The sequence below is a fragment of the Brachypodium distachyon genome, chromosome 5 (genome assembly GCF_000005505.3).
Source record: "Brachypodium distachyon strain Bd21 chromosome 5, Brachypodium_distachyon_v3.0, whole genome shotgun sequence".
NCBI classification, from domain to species: domain Eukaryota; kingdom Viridiplantae; phylum Streptophyta; class Magnoliopsida; order Poales; family Poaceae; genus Brachypodium; species Brachypodium distachyon.
Window position 1 is genome coordinate 25380291 of NC_016135.3, and position 21435 is coordinate 25401725.

At 48.1% G+C, this 21435-nt stretch overlaps 8 protein-coding genes and 4 non-coding genes across 12 annotated transcripts; 1 reads left to right on the forward strand and 11 right to left on the reverse strand.

Moving 5' to 3' along the window:
* Positions 1 to 806: 806 nt before the first annotated feature.
* MIR1122 (microRNA MIR1122) lies at positions 807 to 986 on the reverse strand. The gene has a single exon (NR_126829.1). It is a non-coding gene; the product is annotated as a microRNA MIR1122 (primary transcript).
* Positions 987 to 3632: 2646 nt separating this feature from the next.
* LOC100843320 lies at positions 3633 to 4257 on the reverse strand. The gene has a single exon (XM_003580592.4). The coding sequence runs from the start codon at positions 4094 to 4096 to the stop codon at positions 3818 to 3820; it is 279 nt and encodes a 92-aa protein (XP_003580640.1). The 5' UTR covers positions 4097 to 4257; the 3' UTR covers positions 3633 to 3817.
* Positions 4258 to 5498: 1241 nt separating this feature from the next.
* Positions 5499 to 6127, reverse strand: LOC100843622. The gene has a single exon (XM_003580593.4). It carries the CDS (start codon positions 5926 to 5928, stop codon positions 5647 to 5649), a length of 282 nt encoding a protein of 93 aa, XP_003580641.1. The 5' UTR covers positions 5929 to 6127; the 3' UTR covers positions 5499 to 5646.
* A 1197-nt stretch (positions 6128 to 7324) lies between these two features.
* On the reverse strand, positions 7325 to 7899 carry LOC100842405. Its single transcript, XM_003580589.4, has one exon. The coding sequence runs from the start codon at positions 7714 to 7716 to the stop codon at positions 7450 to 7452; it is 267 nt and encodes an 88-aa protein (XP_003580637.1). The 5' UTR covers positions 7717 to 7899; the 3' UTR covers positions 7325 to 7449.
* Positions 7900 to 9435: 1536 nt separating this feature from the next.
* LOC100842711 lies at positions 9436 to 10680 on the reverse strand. Its single transcript, XM_010242184.3, has 2 exons — positions 10463 to 10680; positions 9436 to 10347 (listed from the first exon to the last, which is right to left on the reverse strand). Exon 2 carries the CDS (start codon positions 9853 to 9855, stop codon positions 9586 to 9588), a length of 270 nt encoding a protein of 89 aa, XP_010240486.1. The 5' UTR covers positions 9856 to 10347; positions 10463 to 10680; the 3' UTR covers positions 9436 to 9585.
* A 197-nt stretch (positions 10681 to 10877) lies between these two features.
* LOC100843930 lies at positions 10878 to 11417 on the reverse strand. Its single transcript, XM_003580594.4, has one exon. The coding sequence runs from the start codon at positions 11286 to 11288 to the stop codon at positions 11037 to 11039; it is 252 nt and encodes an 83-aa protein (XP_003580642.1). The 5' UTR covers positions 11289 to 11417; the 3' UTR covers positions 10878 to 11036.
* Positions 11418 to 11808: 391 nt separating this feature from the next.
* Positions 11809 to 15516, forward strand: LOC100842097 (pentatricopeptide repeat-containing protein At1g03560, mitochondrial). The gene is made up of 2 exons (XM_003580588.4): positions 11809 to 12235; positions 12313 to 15516. Exon 2 carries the CDS (start codon positions 12951 to 12953, stop codon positions 14883 to 14885), a length of 1935 nt encoding a protein of 644 aa, XP_003580636.2. The 5' UTR covers positions 11809 to 12235; positions 12313 to 12950; the 3' UTR covers positions 14886 to 15516.
* A 182-nt stretch (positions 15517 to 15698) lies between these two features.
* On the reverse strand, positions 15699 to 18449 carry LOC100841191 (N-terminal acetyltransferase A complex catalytic subunit NAA10). Its single transcript, XM_003580585.4, has 2 exons — positions 17753 to 18449; positions 15699 to 16030 (listed from the first exon to the last, which is right to left on the reverse strand). The coding sequence occupies exon 1, from the start codon at positions 18339 to 18341 to the stop codon at positions 17757 to 17759; it is 585 nt and encodes a 194-aa protein (XP_003580633.1). The 5' UTR covers positions 18342 to 18449; the 3' UTR covers positions 15699 to 16030; positions 17753 to 17756.
* LOC112269633 lies at positions 16578 to 16690 on the reverse strand. Its single transcript, XR_002961524.1, has one exon. It is a non-coding gene; the product is annotated as a small nucleolar RNA Z278 (small nucleolar RNA).
* Positions 16766 to 16878, reverse strand: LOC112269635. The gene has a single exon (XR_002961526.1). It is a non-coding gene; the product is annotated as a small nucleolar RNA Z278 (small nucleolar RNA).
* On the reverse strand, positions 16961 to 17073 carry LOC112269634. The gene has a single exon (XR_002961525.1). It is a non-coding gene; the product is annotated as a small nucleolar RNA Z278 (small nucleolar RNA).
* Positions 18450 to 19355: 906 nt separating the features above from the next.
* Positions 19356 to 21387, reverse strand: LOC100841801 (sm-like protein LSM7). Its single transcript, XM_003580587.4, has 5 exons — positions 21226 to 21387; positions 21046 to 21127; positions 20436 to 20507; positions 19993 to 20045; positions 19356 to 19666 (listed from the first exon to the last, which is right to left on the reverse strand). The coding sequence occupies exons 1-5, from the start codon at positions 21226 to 21228 to the stop codon at positions 19574 to 19576; spliced, it is 303 nt and encodes a 100-aa protein (XP_003580635.1). The 5' UTR covers positions 21229 to 21387; the 3' UTR covers positions 19356 to 19573.
* Positions 21388 to 21435: the final 48 nt, after the last annotated feature.

Genomic DNA, 21435 nt, shown 5'->3' on the forward strand with positions numbered 1-21435 from the left:
AGGTAGAAAATATGCCCCCGTCGATATTGATGTTTATCTGCAGAAAACGATGGTTGGATCCTCTTTGATTCAGGAATCTGGAGTGTCACACAGAACCTGCCCAGAAAGTTGACAGAAAAAAGTTGCATTTCCCGCGGTTGAATCTCCCGTTGGGACGGACCGTCCTTTGCCGTGACAGACAAGTTATACGCGTAGTACGAGATGCCGTAGGATAACGATCTTCTGACGAGGCCGAAAAGGCTTCTAGATTTCTCGCCCCATCCGCAGGTGAACAAAACGCCCACAGCTTCAGAGTTGAGAGACATCCATCCACACGCTCGCTGAGGCAACAAAACCGTGTGCCCGCCCGCAGGAAATTAACGCCGCCCAACGCTCTGACGTGACGCCTTTGTCTCCCTCTCTCTGTATAAAACAAAGATCGCCGCGCCTCGTTCCCATCTCCACGTCGAACAACCAAAGCAAAACCAGAGCGTCGTGTGCGGAGATAGTAGCAAGCGAACGAGCGATATATCGATGAGCCAGCTGGGCCGTGTGGGCGCGCGGGCGGCGGCGCAGGCCGGGCGCCACGTGAAGGACAGGGCGCAGCAGTCAGCCAGCTCGAGCTCGTCGTCGATGGCGAGGACGAGCAAGGGGACGGCGAGGCCCGCGGCGTTGGCGAGGAAGACGGCCGAGGAGGAGTTGGAGAAGATGAGGAAGGCGGCGGCGGAGGAGTCGCTCCGCACCGTCATGTTCCTCTCCTTCTGGGGGCCCAACACCTAGATTAGATTAGATTACCACCAGCGTGTGTGTCTCTTTCTATATGTGTTCGTGGTTCAGTTCTGTGCAAATTTGTGTATGTGGTGACCAGATAAGAAGGGGAAAAAATTGTACTCCATCCGATCTCTATTACTCGTCTCAAATTTGTCCAAATACGGATGTATCTATGTGTAAAAAACGTCTAGATACACATGTAATATTTCGGCAATGAAATATGGATACATGGACGATGTACCGTTTTGAATGGCAGAGAGTTAAAAAAGGACCCTATGGACAAAGTAATTGTTGGTTTTGACAATATCTAATCTGTGTATGAATAAACTTACTTTGAAAAATAATCTTACTTTTGACTTTGATGCCGTAGTACGTAAACATGGCAATTGTTGTTGGTTTCGACAAAAATCAAAGTGCACGGCGGGGCAGTCCCCAGTAGTATTTGATGATGGACGAAATGGGGTGATGTAGTACTGAGGTGCGATGTATCATGCGTATATGCGGATTGCCAGGATGACCATTTCGTGTTAACCAGCTCAAAAGTTACAAGTATAAACAAGGAGACAAAAAAAAAAGTGGAGTACGGTGCATTGGGAGAAGCCGATTTGCAGGAGAATGAGGTTTTTCCTTCACCACATTGCCACATTGGCTATCCACCATTAATTTTAGGCTTTACGGTCGATGCAGCAAAGTGGCTTGATCAATCTCTAGTTGGACGCCAGGAGGAGGCTGGAAGCGTGTCGATTTCTGTTCCTGAATTATTTACAGGTGCAGTGTACTGACGTTTTCTCAACCGAATGTTCAAACCCAGGAGAGTCAAGGAGGACAGAACCGTGTGAGAAACAGAGCTCTTCTGCTCATCCAGGAAGGAATCCCCCATCTCGCACAAGCTCTAAACTGAAAGAATGACGAACGATGTATCTCGAGCTCAGCTCATCCGATCGATCCGGCCATACAAACCGGTGTAGTACGTAGCAAACCTAAGCCAAACTGAGCTAGTTGTTGGGCCCCCAGTTGCTGAGGTACATGACTGTCCGGAGCTCCTCCTCCTCCTGCTCCTGCGCTTGCTTCGTCTTCCTCCTCGCGGCCGCTCCAGCCCCACCACAGGCAGCAGCCGGCACTGCCATGGCCATGGCCTTGCCGCTCTGCTGGGCGCGCTGATGGTAGTTCCACCGGCCCGCCGGCCCGGCGTGCGGCCGGTCCTTGCAGAGCGCCTCCGCCGCGCCCGCGCCCGCGCTCATCGCCGCCGCCCACGTCGCCGACGCCTTCGCCTTCCCGCTGCCGCTCGCCATGTAGTGAGTATATATGTTCGGTCGATTCTGTGTGTCGTTTGAGCTTGCAAGACGTCGTGGTGAACTGGTGATTTTATAGTAGGAAGGAGAAGCCGGCCGGAGATCGGGAGATAGATGGTCTGTACTGCTGCTCTGTAAAAGACTGTAACTGTACGTGTAGGTGTAGCCAGGGAGTGTGCCGTCCGGCTGCCGGTTTTGGGTTTTTGGAGTCTGGACTCGTGGGCGTGGTGTGGGGAATCAGTGGACGTACGCCCGCGGAAACCAGGTGCAGGTTGCGGCTCACGCTGTTGGCGCACGTACGTCACTTCAGGAGAACGAGGTTTGGCACACAAATGCGGCGTGCCGCTTGGCTTGGTTGTGTGCCGTCAGTCTCGTACTCGTACAGGCAGCACCTAGCACCTGTACGTCCTGTCGTGCTCGTACACGTACACTACTTGTTTTCTTTTTCGTACGCACGGTGCGGATCGCTTTGATTATCTTGGGCCTCGTTGAACCGGGCCGTGCCATTGAATCGTGGAGCTGATGATGGTTCGGCGGTACACCGGATCAGGCTTCGTGGTGGGCGGCCGGCCCATGCGTGCACCGTCAGTGTACGTACGTACGTTGACCAGCAGTGCAGCGCGCGCGCACACACACACACAGGAAGATGGAGCTTACAGATACCATGGAGATCTGCGTTGGCAGACAGTGTGCAACCGTGTATTTTGGTCGACGAGGAGTAAACGGTAAACCTCCTTTTTCTAATGAAAGGAGTCATGGAGATTCGCCCAACTCAAAGCTCGGTACATTTTAAACGAGGTTGCTCACACGTACTCGTTGGTTAAACTAGTACGACCACACGTACTACGGGCAGGGAAAACCAGAGGCTGAAGAACATGGTTTTCCATGATACCAGGGGCCGTCCACCAGGAGCTGTGTGCTTCATTTCGTGTCAGCGTTCGCTGATGTGCAGGGCGTGATGTGCGTACGCGGCACGTGACTCGCTGAATGCATGGAGCGGTGGAGCCTGATCTCCACAGCAGTACAAGCTGTAGGAGTCGTGCATACAAAATTACCGATCGGTCTGCCCCCGTAAAACAAAAGGACTGTTAATCTGCTTGAGATTGCTCTTCTCTTAAAAAATATATCCCATGAAACCTGCTAGGCCAAGTTCCTCCTATCTGCTTTTCAGTTCGTGGAAGGAAAAAAATGTTTCCAGACTGCATTTGAGCAGTTCTGCTGGTAGTTTAGTCTAGTACTCCACCACGTAGAAACTGGAAAAGGGGACGGTGATATGGCTCGTTTTATCACTCCGATCAGAAAACCTGGAGATGGACCATAAGATTGATGGATCGATGTGGTCTAACTGTAACCAAAATACTGAAGGCCTGATCCACGAACAATTACTGAATCTCAATCGACCAATGCCTCGTCCAGGCTTCACTGCAGAGGTACGGAATTTACACCTTCAGTTCAACAAGGCGCAGAGAGCAGAAGTGCAGAGAAATCAGTAACATATTTGCCACGATCTCGTAGTGCAGCGGATCAATAGAGAGCCACACGAACAAGTTATGAACACGGAAGAGATCGAAGAAATGGACAAGGAGAACAGTGCTAATCAAAGCTGGCAGAACTTTTCATCATCATCTTCATCAGTTCATCACTGATTACACTATATTACAAAGCCGGGGGCAATCAACAACCAGCCAAGTCTCAGGCCCATGGTTGTTCTCATGCCACAGCCACACCTCGTAGGAGAACACTACAAGGCAAACTATCTCATACGTAGTCCCTAACTAATTGGGTCCCCAGCAGCTGAGATACATGACCGTCCTCAGCCCCTCCTCTGCCTTCTCCGCTCGCCTCTTCTCTGCCACCGCTGCCGCGGCAGCGGCAGGAGACAGCTTCTTGCCCTGCGAGAGGCCGCCGCCCCTTGACTGCACGTTGGCCTTGGCTGCCCGGTGGATGGACCTCAGAGCGTAGTTCCAGCGGCAGAGGCCCGCCTGGTCCTTGAGCGCCTCCACGGCCCCCACGCTCATGGCCACCATCCACGACGCCTTCGCTGCACCAGCCATTTCTCTCTTCTAGTTTTCTCCTTTCTTCTTTCTCCTTGCTGCCTTGGTGAAGAGGAGACGCTGATCCTTGAACTGTGATCTCTGTAGATTGATTAATCGGCTAGGAAGAAACTGAGCTGAATTGATCTGATCGTGGTGTTGTGTTGTTGGTGAGAGGAGGGTGAGCGGTGGACGGGGTTATATATGGGAGGGCCGGAAGCAAAACCGGTGGCTGCGGGTGTTGGTTTTCCAGGAAACCGGGTGCTCTCGGAAGCTTTCAGATTCAGTTTGTTTGCTTCCGCCGCACATCTCGCTTTCGTCCCGGTGATGTGGCCGCTCTGCCAACCTCATCAATCTCGTCTTGTTTATTCGCGGAAGAGAGGCGGTTTTGTCCGATATTGCGACTGGCCCGCGCTGGCAGAGATAAGATATCAACTATCAAGAACCGGCGAGAACAAGCATTGCCTATCATATCTCTGCGTGAAAATTAAATTAGGAAAACATTAAAATTTTAATTCATATGATTTTTTATAAATGTTTTTAAATCAGAAACCGCAGATTTTTTTTATCTTTTTCTTGAAAAAAGTTTTTTTTGTTGGGCGTGGTTATTTCTCATGCTCTGATTTTTAAGCAAAAGTCAGTAAACAAATCGTAGCCGTTAGATTATGATCTAGGTGTCACTCCTGCTCTTTACTCTTCCAAGTACAACCGTTGGATCAAGATCCAAAAGCCGTCAACTGATCTATAACTAAAAATCATAAAGTTTCTCAATAGCAAAACCTTTTTTTTTCGATAAATTTCAGCTTTGATAAAGTTTTTTTGTCTTTTCTTTTGAAACAATGAACCTCTTCGCGGGACAAGAAGAGAACAGTTTAACAACAGAAAGTCATATCTTCTCTTGAAAATCCATATTGGGTTTCATTTTCGCCGTCACCTCTTCTTAGCCGGTAAATGTCTTTTTTTTTCCTTCGCCAAATCTACCATTGGGAGTTCTAGTTTTTTCCATCTAAATTTTTTTATAGAATAAAGTTTTGTTTGTCAATCATTTTAACCGCGTCGGCGATCTCAACAGCGAATTTATCAAGCCAGCACACTGTGCGCCCTTGTTATATCTACCTAAATTGCTAAATATGGGTTGACACTTTATGCAAGATTGAAATCTCTTGGGTGGACACTTGACAGCGAGCCGATGGGCACATGTTCCACAATCTACATACACATGAATAAGTGGATTGCATATGATTCCTCGAGTACTATGGTCCAAGAATACTGTTTGTGACTTGCGTCTACAGTGTTTTCTCAAGAAAAAAAAAATACTATTCGTGATCATCATTTTTAGGGGAACGCGCGTGCAGATAATCAAGCTCAGATTGGCCATGGTTGACACGGGAGCAGGTAGCAGAGCGAGCAACAGGCAGAACCATCAATCAACCCAAAATTGCACAAGTTTTCACCATCATCATCATGATACATATGTACATCAGGGGGCAAGAACCAGCCAAGTCGCTTGCCAATTGCCATGGCTGTTGCTATGAGCGTAGGAACACCCTGTAGCCAATGAAAAACTAGTCCTAGTTGGGACCCCAGCAGCTGAGGTACATGACCGTCCTCAACCCTTCCTCTGCCTTCTCAGCGCGCCGTCTCTCCGCCGCCGGCGCCGCGGCAGAGGCAGGGCGCAGCTTCTTGCCCTGCGGGAGCTCGCCTCTTGCCCGGACGTCAGCCTTGGTGGCTGCCCGGTGGACGGATCTGAGCGCGTAGTTCCAGCGGCAGAGCCCCGCCTGGTCCTTGAGCGCCTCCACCGCGCCCACGCTCATCGCCGCCGTCCACGACGCCTTCTTCGCCGCACCCGCCATTAATTCGGTTCTCCTCAAGCTGCGTGAATCAATGAAGCTGGAAACCGGAAACTGATCTGTGTGAACTCTGTGATCGATGACCGTAGCAGTCTAGATGAGCTAGTGAAGTGTGGGAGTTTATACGAAGGAATTGAGCTGGAAGCTGATGCTTGTGTTGATGGGAAGAGAGAGGGGAGCTTTGGCCAGGTTATATACGGAAGCGGGGCTGCGGCAGGGCGGGAGCAAAACAGGCAGCTGCAGGCGCTGGTTTTCCAGGATACCGGGTGCTTTCAGATTCAGGTTCCGCCTTTGCTTGTTTACGCCGCACCTCTCGCTGTCGCCCCGGTGCAATGCCACTGCGTGCACACGTCGTATCGACTTTGTTTATTCGCGGCGCCGGAGGCGGTTTTGTCCATTTCGACTGGCCCAGGCCGGTTGAGATATGATGGGAATAACTGGTTGAGATTTCAGAACGTGCATCAAGATTCAATGAGCAAAACGAAATTATTTTCTTGCAACGGATTGCAAATTCGCAATCATTATTTATTTTTTAATTCCATTGTGAAAACGAAATTAGGATATATTTTTCGTCGCCAGAAAAAAAGAAAGTTGGATTTTTTAAATTAGGATATATTATTACTCCTCAACTAGAATTCGGCAGCTGCTATCAGTCCACTTCAGGCCAACAAGGCAACAATTTGCAACAGTGATTTCGAGAGTTTTTAACCACGCACTCTTGGGTTGACGGTGAGACCAAAGGTACGGAAGAACAGAAGAGCCTGCAGGAGGACATGGTTTCCAATTATACATACAGGTGCCATATGATTCAGCACTCATTTCAGTGTTTGCCGACGCTACAGGCACGCATGTGGCAGAACACCAAACAAAAGAGTACACATGTGCTGCTGCACGAATCGTGGACACATACAAAATTGAGTACTTTCGTATGCTTATAAAATTCAACATACGATTGGTTATTAAAAATTTGTGTATACGTATGTATGTTTAAATACTGCCTCTTCCACTGTGTCTTTTATTGCCTACATGATCCTCTCATTTAGTCATGTTAAAGTTTTGATTATCGTCTAGTAGAACTGGGAAGGGAACCAGGTATTGCTCGATTCTGTCGCTTAGATAGATCTGAAAACTTGGAGAACAGCTCATGAGACTGAACTCTCGTATGATTTGCTTCGCTACTATGGATCAGAGAATACTATCTGTGTCATCATTCATAGTGGAGCATGTGGAGAATCAACTCAGATTGGCCACCATTTTGTTCTGCCCGTCGAAGGAGCAGAGATAGCAACCACAGGCAGGAACTTGTAACCAACTCAAAGCTGATGATCATCTGGAAAAAATAAATCAAAGCAAATAGACGGTAATGCAAACTTGTTCTAAAGCAAGGGGGCAAACAATGTAAACTCAAGTGGGCAGAAATTTTCATCATCATCATCGTGGTCCATATTTACAATCAGGAGGCAATTAACCAGCCAAGTAGCATAGCAGGCCATGGCTAATTTTGCTGCTAATAACACTACTAGCTTAGTTGGGACCCCAGCAGCTGAGGTACATGACCGTCCTCAACCCCTCCTCTGCCTTCTCAGCTCTCCCCCTCTCTGCCATCGCCGCGGCAGGGGACAGCTTCTTGCCCTGCGAGAGGCCGCCCCTTGCCTGGACGTTGGCCTTGGCGGCGCGGTGGATGGACCTGAGAGCGTAGTTCCAGCGGCAGAGCCCGGCCTGATCCTTGAGCGCCTCCACGGCCCCCACGCTCATCGCCACCATCCACGACGCCTTAGCCACACCAGCCATCTTCTTCTAATCTTCTTGCTGCTGCTGCGTTTGTGGAGACTGATCTGTGAACTGTGATCGCTGTAGTTTAGCAAGTGTAGTAGCTAGAGAACTCAGAACTGATGGAGCTGCTTAAGTGATGCTTGTGTTTGGTGAGAAGAGAGTGGAAGTGGGACGCGGTTATATACAGGAAGGAGGCCCTGGAGGGGCGGGCCGAAACCGGTGGCCGTGGGTGCTGGTTTTCCAGGATACCGGGTGCTTTTGATTCCATTTTGCTTGTTTCCGCCGCATCTCTCGCTGTCTGTCCCGGTGCAGGTGCCCGTGCCACTGCCGGGTGATCTGCCCACATCATCCTTCTCATCTTGTTTACTCGTGGCGCGATAGGCTCTTTTGTCCGTTGCGACTGGTCCAAGCCGGCAGATAAGATTGGAGGGAGAGACGCGTATCGAGATTCAGTGGATAAAACTAAATTACTTTCTTGCAAAAACATAACACCTTTTTTTTTGAAAAAACATAACCATCGTCTAATTTTTGTTATCTTCCTAATAATCGTTTATAAAAATCAAGTACAACACATAGAATCAGAAAATGATTTTGAACAAAACTTATGATAACATGAGATGGCCGTTCCTTCTTCAAACTCTTCGGATGATAGGGTTTGTGTTCTGATATATTTCGGAACCGGCAACGAGGTACTGATATAAAAAAAATCAGAGCACGTATTGATGGATTTTATTGGGCAATCTCGCTACACATGACTGATTTAGTTTTGGGTGTGGTTATATCTAAATTGCCGGATTTTTATGTAAAATGTTTAAATTTAAATTGACGAATCATAATCATTTGATTAGCATGTAGATTTCATTTTATCCTTCTTTTTTCATCACCCATTTTGAGTCTTAAAGCGCAAATTATAGCCAACGGCAGATGAATCAACTTATCTCTAACTAAAAATCAGCCAACTTAGATATAACAAAACCGTTAAGCACACGCTTTATTCTTTCACACGGAGTTGGTGGCGGCAGGCACATGACACAGTCTAGTCCGTCCTCCCACCGATCCTCCGGTGGCTCACCTATGTGTGTTCTTTTATTAAGATTTATCTTGTTGTTGCGTTTTTTCTGGTTGTGTAAATCTTGTTATGCACAGGCCGAGTCACTAAACTCTTTTGTTTGTATCATTCTGATTAACTTTGAGATCAATACAATGCTCCGTTTATCAAACAATTTGCGAGATGTGCTTTGGAGAGTTTTACCAATGCTCTCGTGTTGACGGTGATACTAGCTATACATGTATGCTCTCTGTATGTTTAAATACTGTTCTTTTAGGGGTGTTAATTTACCTTCCATGGTCCACCTATGCATGTTGCATTTCTGATTATCATCAAGTAGAAACTGGAAATGGAACTCTGGTTTGTACGGCTCAATTCGCGTTGGATCACAAAACTTGGACAAGACTGTACACGGGTTCCACATACATGTCTGAAACCTATCATTAATTTCTCCGGTCATCAGTAGGAGTAGTACTACGGATCCGATAATACTACTATTTGTGCTGTCGTTCCTTTTGCAGCATGCATATAATCGGCTCAGTCTGGCCACGTTCTTGTCGCGAGCAACAGGCTGGCCAAGAGGCCATGTCAGTATGCAACCAACTGAAAGCAAATGCTTCTTCAAAGTAACATTGAAAGCAAACAGAGGGAATGGTAAACTTTTTTCTCTATCTCTTTGAAGCAAGGGCGATAGTAAAGTCGAAATTGACAGAAGTTTTCATCATCATCATCATGAACCATATTTACAATCATGGGTCAACCAGCCAAGTCTGGCATGCAGTGGCAAGCCATGGTTGCCAACGAACACGTACGCTTAGCTAGCTAGCTAACTAGAATTACTAGTTGGGACCCCAGCAGCTGAGGTACATGACGGTCCTCAGCCCCTCCTCTGCCTTCTCCGCTCGCCGCTTCTCTGCCGCGGCAGAGGCAGGAGACAGCTTCTTGCCCTGCGAGAGGCCGCCCCTTGCCTGCACGTTGGCCTTGGCCGCCCGGTGGATGGACCTGAGCGCGTAGTTCCAGCGGCAGAGCCCGGCCTGGTCCTTGAGCGCCTCCACGGCTCCCACGCTCATCGCCACCATCCATGACGTTGCCTTCGCTGCACCAGCCATCTTCTTCCTTGCTGCTGCGTTGGTGAAGATCGACGCACTGGTCTGTGAACTGTGGTTAATTCCTGGCTGTAGATCGATTAGCTGCTAGTGGAAGAACTGATCAAATGGTTGTGTTGTTGGTTAATTCCTGGCTGTAGATGGTCCTCCTTGGCCATGAGAAGAGAGGAGCTAATACAGATGCTCACAATCTTTCTAAAGCAGCAGCAACTCTCTCTGCGGGTCGCCGTTTGTGGCTTCTTGATACCCCTTGAATCTCTTGTATCCCAACCTTTGCTTTGAATTAATAAAGTGGGGTACTTTGCTAAAAAAGAAAAAAGCTGCGTGCTGCACCGGTCCGTCGCTCCGACGATCTTTCCTCTGCACCCCGGGTGGATCCAAAAGCTCAGCTGCCTAACGGCCTGCACACCTCGTGCAGCGAGAGCGCAGGAATACGGGTTGGTGAGACATGCACATCTGCAAGACGAACACACAACAAGAAAGATACCTGGGCGACTGCACGAATCGTACAATCTTATTATTTGTATATGTCCATTAAATTCAAATTATGATCCTTGATTATTAACAAAATAACTCGCACATACTTATGTTTAAAAGTTTAAATACGTACCGCTCAACCTCCGTCTTTTTTCTCTTTGCCTACCACGGTCCACAGATCCACACTCGTCTTAACCGTTCTGACCATCGCTTGGTACTATGGCTCAATTCTGCCACTTCGATAAAAAAAGAAGAAGAAGCCAGGAGTCCAGGAGAACACAAACATCGTACATGACTGAACATGCGATTCCTTCAGTAATACTAATATGGATCCGAGGATACCATATTTGTGCGTCATCGATCATTCATGGTAGAACATGCACATAATCAGCTCAGGCTGCCGCCATCTTTTTCTACACATCGAATTGCCACGTAGCAGGACAAGCAACAAGGAAGAACTAATTTGTAACCAACTCAAAGCAAATGATCCATGAATCCTCCTTCTCGCAAAAAAAAGAAGCAGCTTGGAGGCAAATAGCCATCTGAAATTCTGAACTCAACGCGGCAGAAGTTTTCATCATCATCCAAGTACATATTGTACCGTTGTACTCCATATTTACAGACCGGACTCCGGTGGCAACCCAGCAGCGCCAAGCCATGCACGGCTGCTGCTAGCTAAGAACACCACTAGCTAACTAGAATTGCTACTAGTTGGGACCCCAGCAGCTGAGGTACATGACGGTCCTCAGCCCCTCCTCTGTCTTCTCCGCCATCGCCGCGGCAGGAGACAGCTTCTGGCCCTGCGAGAGTCCGCCCCTTGACTGCACGTTTGCCTTGGCTGCCCGGTGGATGGACCTCAGAGCGTAGTTCCAGCGGCAGAGCCCGGCCTGGTCCTTGAGCGCCTCCACGGCCCCCACGCTCATCGCCACCATCCACGACGCCTTCGCTGCACCAGCCATAGATTCTCCTCAAGATGCGTTGGCTCCTTGGGTTCGGGGACACTGATCTGTATCGGAAGAACTGACAGAGCTGATTAATTGATGCTTGTGTTTGTGTTGGTTGGAAGGGAAGTAGGACTTGGTTATATACTGGGAGGAACGGGGCGAAACAGGTGGCTGTGGGTGCTGGTTTTCCAGGATACCGGGTGCTCTCTGCTCTCCGGCTTTGCTTGTGTACGCCGCGTGTGCATCGCTTTCGTCCCGGCTCGACTCGTCTTGTTTACTCTCGACACGCGATTTGTCTGTTGCAAGTTGCAACTAGCCCATGTGGGCAGAGACAAAGATGGAGGAGTAGGAGATAACCTGACGTGCCAATGCAGACCGGATGCAGATTTCTTTTTTTCTGAGGGAAAGACCGGATGCAGATGCCACGCAACATAGCAGCCTGCAATGACGGGCCACCTTAACATGGGCCTCAATTCTTGGGCCCGTCCTGTTGTGTGTGTGCCATGATCTATCGGCTCGTTAGCCCACGAAAACGTGGAAGAAAGGTACGCAGGAGGCAGGAACTCTACACGAATGGAACGTTATCTGCTCCCACGACACACGCCCACATCTCTCAAGTCCAGCTTCCCTCTGGTTCCCCTCAAGTTTCCCGAGCTATGATGCAGCAAAAGATCACGGCGTGGAAGCCCTACTACGCTCAGCAGCCGGGGGCGCTCCTGCTGCCATGGCCGTCGATCCGACGAGCTTTCCCCTGCACTCCAGGCTTGTATAGCAAGAAGACGGGGGCAGCATCGCGGCTGGTGGTCAGGAGGAGGTGCCAAGAAAAAGAAGAGCAGAGCGGCAATGGCGGCGGCAAACAGAAGCAGCAGCAGGAGAAGAGGACCTTCCTCAGCCTGGAGGAGGCCGGGCTGGTGGAGATGTCCGGCCTCAGCACCCACGAGCGCTTCCTCTGCCGCCTAACCGTAAAATTACCCCTGAAACCCAACATGTTTATATTACATAAATTAGTAGTCGATGGTTGATGGTTTGTGTTCTTCAGATATCGTCGTTGAACTTGTTGAGAGTGATATCGGAGCAGGAAGGCGTGGCGATAGAGGAGCTCAACGCCGGGCGTGTGTGCGACTGGTTCTTGAAGGATAAGCTCAAGAAGGAGCAGAACCTCGACTCCGCTGTCCTGCAGTGGGATGAACCTGCCATCTAGCTTCGCCGTCTTGGTTAAAGGCTTTGATAATTCATTCGGTTGAGATGAGATAAATAGCATATGGGAGGATCGATGCATGAAGATCATGTAAACACGGTTAGCTTGCAGAGTTTTTCAGCATTGCTCAAGGATCAATGCATGTCTAATGTTCCATTTCAATTCCATGAAGAGAAATAAACGTATTACAACTTTGATTTAGCTGCAACGTTTCTGTAGGCGAAGTACTACCATTTTTATCCAGTTTTCTGTTTTGCAAGTATCGCGAAAAAGTTCTTGAAAATTCATAGTACGGAGTGAGGTGGAGATGGAGATGGTCCAAATGTTGGTCGGTTGGTCCAAAAGCTTAAAATTGTGACTGGGGATTTAGAAGGAAAAAAAAGTCCACTCAACTGATAAATTAGTACAGGCCGAACAAACGCTCATTTCGTCGAGCAACTGGTGCGCGCGCGTGTGTGCTCCTCCTTGCCACGGTTCCAATGCGGCGATTCTGCAGCATCCCGCGCGGCAGGCGAGCGGCGCCGGCCGCGAGCCCCTACGGCCACCAGCCTCTCCCGCCGCCGGAGTGGATCGAGCCGTACACGGACCTGGCGGACCCGAGCCCGTACACCTCCGCCTCGGCCGCGCCGCCTACCCCATCGCCATGGCTCCCGCGGGTCGTCTCCCTCGTCCTCCGCGCGCCTCCGGCCACGCTCGCTGCCGACCTCCGGGCCTTCTGCAAGACCTTCCTCCTCCGCCTCTCCCCGGCCTTCGTCGCCGCCGCGCTCCGCTCCCCGCAGCTGCTCACGCACCCGCTCCCGTCGCTCCACTTCTTCCGCTCCCTCCCCAACGGCGCCGATCTCGCCGCCCACCCGCAGGACCTCCTCAACTGCTACGTCTCCCTCCTGCACTCCTTCGCGCACTCCAGAGAGGCTACCCCCGACGCCGCCGACCACGCGCGGCAGCTCGTCGCCGAGTTGCGCGCCCGCGGGGACGCCGTGTTGATGCACCTCACGCCGCCGTCGTCCGCGTCGCTGATCCGCAGCCTCGCGGCTCTCGGCCTCGCCGACGAGCTTCTGTGGGCGTGGAGCGCCATGCGGCTCGCTGGCGTCGAACCCTCCAGGGTGACCTACAACTGCCTTCTCGATGGCCTTGCTAACGCAGGCCTCCTTGACACTGCCATCAACGTGTTCGACGCAATGTCCACAGAGGATCGAGTTCGTCCCGACGTGGTCTCCTACAACATTCTCATCAAGGGGTACTGCCGCGCAGGGAGGGCGCAGGATGCTATGGCACGGCTCGCTCACATGCGGGAACAGGCCGAGCTCTCGCCGGATAAGGTGACATACCTTACACTAATGCAGTTGCATTACAGCGAAGGCACCTTTTCTCAGTGCATAAGATTGTTCCAAGAAATGGAAGAGATGGGAATGGGGAAGGACATTCCGCAACATGCTTATGTGCTGGTGATTGGTGCTCTTTGCAAGGAAGGGAAGCCATTTGAGGGACTGGCTGTGTTCGAGAGAATGCTGAAGAGTGGTTACCCGGCCAAAGCAGCCATGTATACCGCGCTCATTGACACAATGGGTAAATTTGGTAGGGAGAATGAGGCAATGCTACTCTTTGAGAGGATGAAGGCAAGCGGTCTTGAGCTCGATGCAATCACATACGGAGTCATCGTGAACTGCTTGTGCCGGTTTGGGAAGCTGGACGAGGCCATTTTATGTTTCAGGAATTGTGTAGAGAAGGGTATTGCGGTGAATGCTATCTTTTATACAAGTCTGATTGATGGCTTTGGGAAAGCTGGAATGGTCGACCAAGCACAGGAGCTCTTTGAGGAGATGAAAGTTAAAGGTTTTGTGCCCGACTCATATTGCTACAATGTGCTGATCGATGGATTAGCTAAAGCAGGAAGGTTGGATGATGCGTGTGCCTTGTACAAGAGAATGGAAGATGATGGCTGTGACCAGACTGTCTACACATATACCATAATCATTGATGGTTTGTTCAAGAAACATAAGAATGAGGAGGCAATCAAGTTCTGGAACACAATGATCGATAAGGGGATCACTCCCACAGCTGCAGCTTTCAGGACCTTTGCCAATGGCCTCTGTCTTTCTGGCAAATTCAGCAGGGCATGCAGAATATTGGATGAATTGGCTCCGATGGGGGTGATCCCTGAGACGGCACATGAGGATATGATCAATGTTCTGTGCAAGGCTGGCAGATTCAAGCAGGCATGCAAATTGGCAGATGGCATTGTACAGAAGGGCCGTGAGATACCTGGAAGGGTTCGAACGATGATGATCACTGCACTCAGGAAAGCAGGGAACACTGATCTAGCTGTCAAACTGGTGCACAGTAAGATAGGCATTGGATATGTAAGATCTGGCAGTATCAAAAGAAGAGTGAAATTTCAGACCCTGTTTGTATAAGTTGACGATTTCAAAAAGGTGAGAGAGAAGACACGCAGAGCTGCTAAAGATTTATCAAAACTGAGAAGGCATGGCATAAGCTACACTGAACTGTTGCATCGCATTCTGGACAATGTTTTGAATCTGAAGAGCCTGCTCTCCTGCGGGAATTTTGTTGCAATGTTCAGGAGCCAAGAATTATTCTGGCAATTTTCAGGAGCCAAGAAGCTTAAAGCAGCCAGTTTCAAACAATTAATGCTATGTTTGCATCGTTGTATTTTTTGTGGAAGGGCTAAAGGGCTAAAATTACTTGGGGTACATGAATCTCCCAGACTACTGAGAAATACCTATGTGATCGACTGCATTCTCTTCAAAGAAACGATAGGCTGGACAAAGAATTGCTAAGATGGCCTAATCAGTGGCGTACCCACCCGCGGGAAATTTGGTCTGCTGATCGTTTTGGGCAGACCATCAGATCGACATTGTAGCGTCAAAATATGTGACATGTAGTGTTTGGTTGATGGCACGAGGATGTGAATATGATTCCACCATTGTACTATAACTAAGTCATTCGGTCTCAATTTGTCTCATGCTCGAACCAAACACTAAATTATCACCGCAACTGTGCTGCTTGATCAGTTGCTTTGGATCATACAATGAAGAGTTTTGCAGCTCAATTACATGGACCATGGTAATCTTACCAATATTAACGAAGTTTTGGAACTTACGCACACGATGGATTTAATACTGTTACCGCACATCCTGCTGTTCTCTTTACTGCGAAAACACGCCTATGCAAACCATAAATCTATGAACTTAAATCTTGATACAAAATGGGACATCCAATCCAAACAGATTTTATTGCGTACTGCCTCACCAGGCCAGGAAAGGATTTTGCCAAAATACTGCTCACAGAGCTTTTAAAGACTCTGGCCATGTATTACAAGCACAACAACAATTCGAAGTAATAAAAATATGTGCATGTCATTCCCAGGCAAGAATTACAGGGTATCAGGCCAAGGTTGTTGGTTATCATCGACCAACAAGAAAGCCTACATTGGCATATAATCACATTAAAGATCTCTAAGGCCCTGCTACAATCGTTTCTCCAAAAAGGAGAGCACAATTTACACAAGCCCGGTTGGTTCATTTGCATCCAATGGCTCCTGCAATGAGTGAAAACCATACTTAGAAAACAAATCTGACAAAGTAATTGGGAAGAAAATTGCACATATGGATCAAAATCAGACATCAAATTGACCAGTTGATGTCTCCCTAAACCTATTACACGAAACAGTGGATGGACACTAAACTAAGTGCATAGGGCTAACACAGAGAAGCCACACAAAAATCATCAAGCATCCCAGTACATCATGTATTTAAACAAAGTATCAAGGAAGCCAAAATCGAAAATATTTGGAGAAAAAGGGAGATGAGACACATGTACAAGCATTGATGTCAAATTGTCTACAATGCCTCAGATTTGTCGATTGATGTCAAATTGTATCCATTTTGTCAAGAGGTTCTCCCTGAAACAGGGGCTTGACTCCATGGAACATCCATTTTGCAGACAGGATCATCATCAGCAAGAGTCCATATAACATCCATATTGCAGAGAGAAGCATCAGACATTTATTTTAGTACTGAATATAAATATATCTATTACTATGATGCATCAGATCTTTTTACTTACAGAAGTGAAATTTCTACAGTGCCTCAGATTTGTCGATTGATGTCATATTATAACTGCTTCTTCAAGAGGTTCTCCCTGAAACAGGGGCTTGAGTCCACAGAACATCCATTTTGCAGACAGAAGCATCACAGGCGACTATCTAAAGTAAATTATATGCTACTGCTATGCATCATATTTTGGTACATAGAAAGATGAATTTTTCAAAGGTGCCTCAGATTTGTCGATTGATGTCATATTGCATCTGCTTCCTCAAGAGGTTCTCCCTGAAACAGGGGCTTGAGTCCACAGCACATCCATTTTGCAGACAGAAGCATCACAGGCAACTAAGTACCAAAGATAAGATTAATTGATACCATGACGCATCATATTTTTCGTTAATTAGATAAATGAAACTTTGTATAATGCCTCAGATTTGTCGGTTGATGGCATATTATATCTGCTTCCTCAAGAGGTTCTCCCTGAAACAGGGGCTTGAGTCCACAGAGCATACATTTTGCAGACAAAATCATCATTGGCAACTATCTTAATTCTTCAAATGCAACAAATATATAACTGCATATTTTCAAATATACACCTAAATTTAGAATAACCAACAGTCTAGCCAATGGTCATCCCAATGCAATTCAGACGGGCATGAGCACAGGACAAGCTTAGTAGATGCACAAAATTAGGATTAAACTGACACAGTCAACAGATGTGGAGAGAGATTTTGGAAGCATAACCAGAAAGAGTTAGCTGCCACGTTAAACTCACCAGGATCACTCTGTGCCACCATGACTGGGCAACTTTGAGAAAGAACAATCTCAAGAAGCCAAAGGTGAGAGAGGCACGACCAGAATATTGCAATATAGCTGTCAAGAGAAGCTCGGAACGAGCACCTTACAATGCATGAATGTTGGACACTGAAACTAAGTACATCACAAGTTTCGTTGTAACAGATGTGACGAGAGATTTTGGAAGCATAACAATTAACTGTCAGCACCCACGTTAAACTCGCCAGCGATCACTATGTGCCACCATGACTGGGCAACTTTGAGAAAGAAAAGTCTCAAGAAGCCAAAGGTGAGAGAGGCACGCTTACAAACAAAATCCAACAGCAATACTTGGTTTTAATGTTAATGGCACAGCAGTGTTCAATTTGATACTAGAGCTTACTATACATAGACAACATAATCGAAAGCAAGCATTGACTTACCCTTTCAAGTGTCGGCCTTCTTCTCCGGCGAAGTGGAAGTCGGGGAAGAACCAGCCGCCGCAGGAGGGGCGTCATGGGAGCAGCAGCCACCGCCGTGATGGTGGTGGTGGTGCTTCTTGGGCTGAGGCTGCCGCAGCATCTTGCGCATATCGTAAGCATCCTCCCCGTCGGCGTAGTACTTGGCCTCGATGTCGTGGATCTGGTAGCCGAGGGTGGAGGTGTAGAGGTTGAAGGCGGCGCGGTTGGAGCGGCGCACGTGGAGGGAGACGTACTCGGCGCCGAAGACCTGGTCCATGGCGGCCTGCGCGGCGGACATGAGCTTGGTGGCGAGGCCGAGCTTGCGGTGGGACCGGAGCACGGCGAGGGAGGTGATGTGGCCGTGGCAGGGCTCCGAGGGGTCCTCCTCCATCTTGGCCAGCACGTAGCCGACGATACGGCCACCGTAGTCCTCCGCCACGAACAGCAGCTGCGGCCAGGAGAGCATGTGGTAGAAGTAGTACTTCATCTGGTAGTTCTCCGGCAGGCACATCAGGTTGCACGCCTGCATCGCCAGCAGGTCGTCGATCGTTGCCTGCCGGATGCACACCATCTTCGCCGGCCGCCGCTGCTCTCCTCTACCCTTTCTAAGGTAAGGGGGTATAGTCTCTTCTCCGGCGAGATGCGGTGATTGTGATGCATCCGGCGGCGGCGCGTATTAATAGAGGTCTGGCGAGAGGAATAGAGACATTTGACCTAACCCTAGAATAAAGGGCTGAGATAGGCCCATGGGCCAAAGCGAGTTAGCACGAGATTGGTCCAGTCCAGTGACAATGAGAACAGGCGATCCCGTGAGATTTGGCGAAAATTATGTGAATATTCGAGCACATAAAACAATGTTTTTATGTTCTGGAGTACTCCTTCCGTTCGTAAATACTTGTCGCTGTTTTAGTACAACTAGTACGGTGCCCGTGCGTTGCCACGGCCTCTTAAACATGTGCACACGAAAATTCATGTTTATACAAAACATAACAATATAATTGGACATTCATCAAAATGATCTCGAGGCTGATGCTAGCAGCCGCGGCCACGGACATGGCACCCAGTCCACACCGTCCGTCGGCCGTGGCTGGCGTCAGAGCACGCGGTGGTGCAATGCACGAGGAACGGTGGATACCGTCGATTAGCCCTGGACCTCTTTGCTCGTCTCTTGCAAGATAATCTAATCCGGCGCCGACGCGTATTGAGAGCGGTCATCGCAAGGAGGTGCTGCGCGGGCAGTTGAGTCGTCGGCGATGGCCCGGGAAGGCAGCGCTGTGGAAAAAAAAGGTTCGATGGAGTGTAAGGAGACACGAAAAATCAGAACATGCATGGAAATTGATGCACGGCGGACGACGAAGGAAACCTTCCTGTTTTTATTATTAGGAACTTTGCACTAAAACAGCGACAAATATTTAGGAATATTTAGGAACGGAGGGAGTATTGTCTATTCAAATTGTATCTTATTGTATACTCCATTTTTTTAGAGAATGTTGGCCATGAATGAACTCCTGCTTATGTGGTATTTTCTTCAAGAATTTTTATAAGATATTTCATCAGGATAGAATACAAGATACATGCAAAAAAATTGTACCAAGAGATACATGAAAACATCATCCATAAAGGAAGATACATGCAACACCATGGCTGTTCAGAAAGGATCGATGTCTCAAGTTGCTCAGTACAAATTACAAAGTTTCATCAGCACACGTCAAATGCGGTGCATCAAGTTATTCCAATGGAACAGAAGCTCCTCGCAACATGCTTGGGTAACATAGTTTCTTATCTAATCGACCATTGCAAAGCTTATGATGTCCCGTCGGCTGCGAGAAAGGGGTTTGCAATCTCATCAGTTCCATCAGTTGGTGACACCAGCATGACTGCTGTGCCTCTACAGACCTGCAAGACAGAGTATTGGTAAGATGTATCATGTATGACAGACCACCTCAACAACTGGAAAGGTAAAATCCCATGAAAAGGATTAAGGAACCACTGGTAATACTACTTCTAGAGAAAGATTTGCACTTTACACCTCATGATAATGTGGTTTCCATTTAGGAAGACATGCTACTCAGAAGATACCGGGAATACAATTTGATAAGCATGGACCGTGACACAATTCAACATTACCAACCATGGGGGATAACATCCACTATTAAGCCCTTCAAAATAATAAAGGACGGATTGACTCTACAAGTTAAAATCGATATTAGAAGAGTACTTACAATGAGACCAAGCTGTCTGGTCTTAGTTGATAGTTTCAGTGGGTCATCTTGCTCTACAAAAGAAAATTGCAATACATATTATTACACATGCCTTGCAAAAAAAAAGACACTCTAAAGCAAGAATAAATGAGGTCAATATTCTCTCTCAATGTGCAAGTGACATTATGATCATGGTGTTTACAGGAAACATAACTCCACATTCATTGTAATCTATTACTTCATGCATTGATGCATGAGCTAGTAAGATGCTAGCCTTGAAAATATTTAGTAGGGCACAATATTCTACAATCGGCACTGAGCAAACAAACAAATACAGAGGAAACAAGGATGCCAAGTGCAGTAATGCAAGGCAAAAAAAGTCCTAATTGTAGTCAGTCTGAACTCTGAATGGCTAAGAAAACTCCATATGGACGATTGAGCACAAATAAATGAAGCCCAAATACCTCTTTCAGACTCAACTGCTTCATCCAGCACTAAGTTCAGCAATTGGTCATAGCCCTTTAAAGTTCCTGTGACTGCAAATACACATGTGCCAGGTCAGTATATCACTGCTATCAAACAACAAAGGACAAAAACGGGTTTTGTAGATCTGGAACAACTCTAGGAGTTTAAATGTCTTTCAACTACCAAGGAAAGAGACAAGTATCAAGATGTATAGATAAACAGGCCCAACCGAAAAATAGTTGCAAGGAGTAAATGATTTGCAACAAACGGTCAATATAACATGCTAATACAAGATGGTAACCATGATTGTTCACGGTAGAAGCATGTATTGCCGGCCACATACCTGAGCTAGATAACCAGCTCACATCCGGACATATGTTTGGCATAAACACAAAATCCACAAGCAAAATCAGGGGCATTCAAAGAACAGTTTTATATGGTGCGTCAGTAGAATTCTACTCGAATTAGTAATATACTGTATAGCCAAATACTACTGCACAGGTGATGGAGCTAAACACAAGCAAATACAGTGAGCACCTAATGGATCTGACGATGTATAGCTTAACCCAGCAAAAGTTCTTTAAAAAAAGTTTGGGGATGCGAACCAACCTTGCCGGCCGCCGGTGAGCTTCACCTGGACGCCCTTGTCGACGAACTTGGCTAGGTCGAGTGCAGTCTCCTTGCGCCCCGCCTGAGCAAAAGCAAAACAAACAACACAGACTCGCATCAACGTGGCACCACACGAATGGAGTCAGCAAACTAGTTCGAGCATCACAGGGCCAAGCTTACCATCTCGGTCCCAGCAACCCAACCGAATCCTTCGTCGACTAGCTCTCGCTCTCGCCTTAGGGACGCGAATCGAGGGAAAACCTGAGCGAATTTTTTGCCCTAGAAATCGACCTGCCGCCGCAGCTGAAGAACGCTCTCTCTCACCCGGAACCGGAGCAGCTCGGGAGTCCTGGCTATGGGCTATGGACTATGGACGGAGGCCCAGTTAGA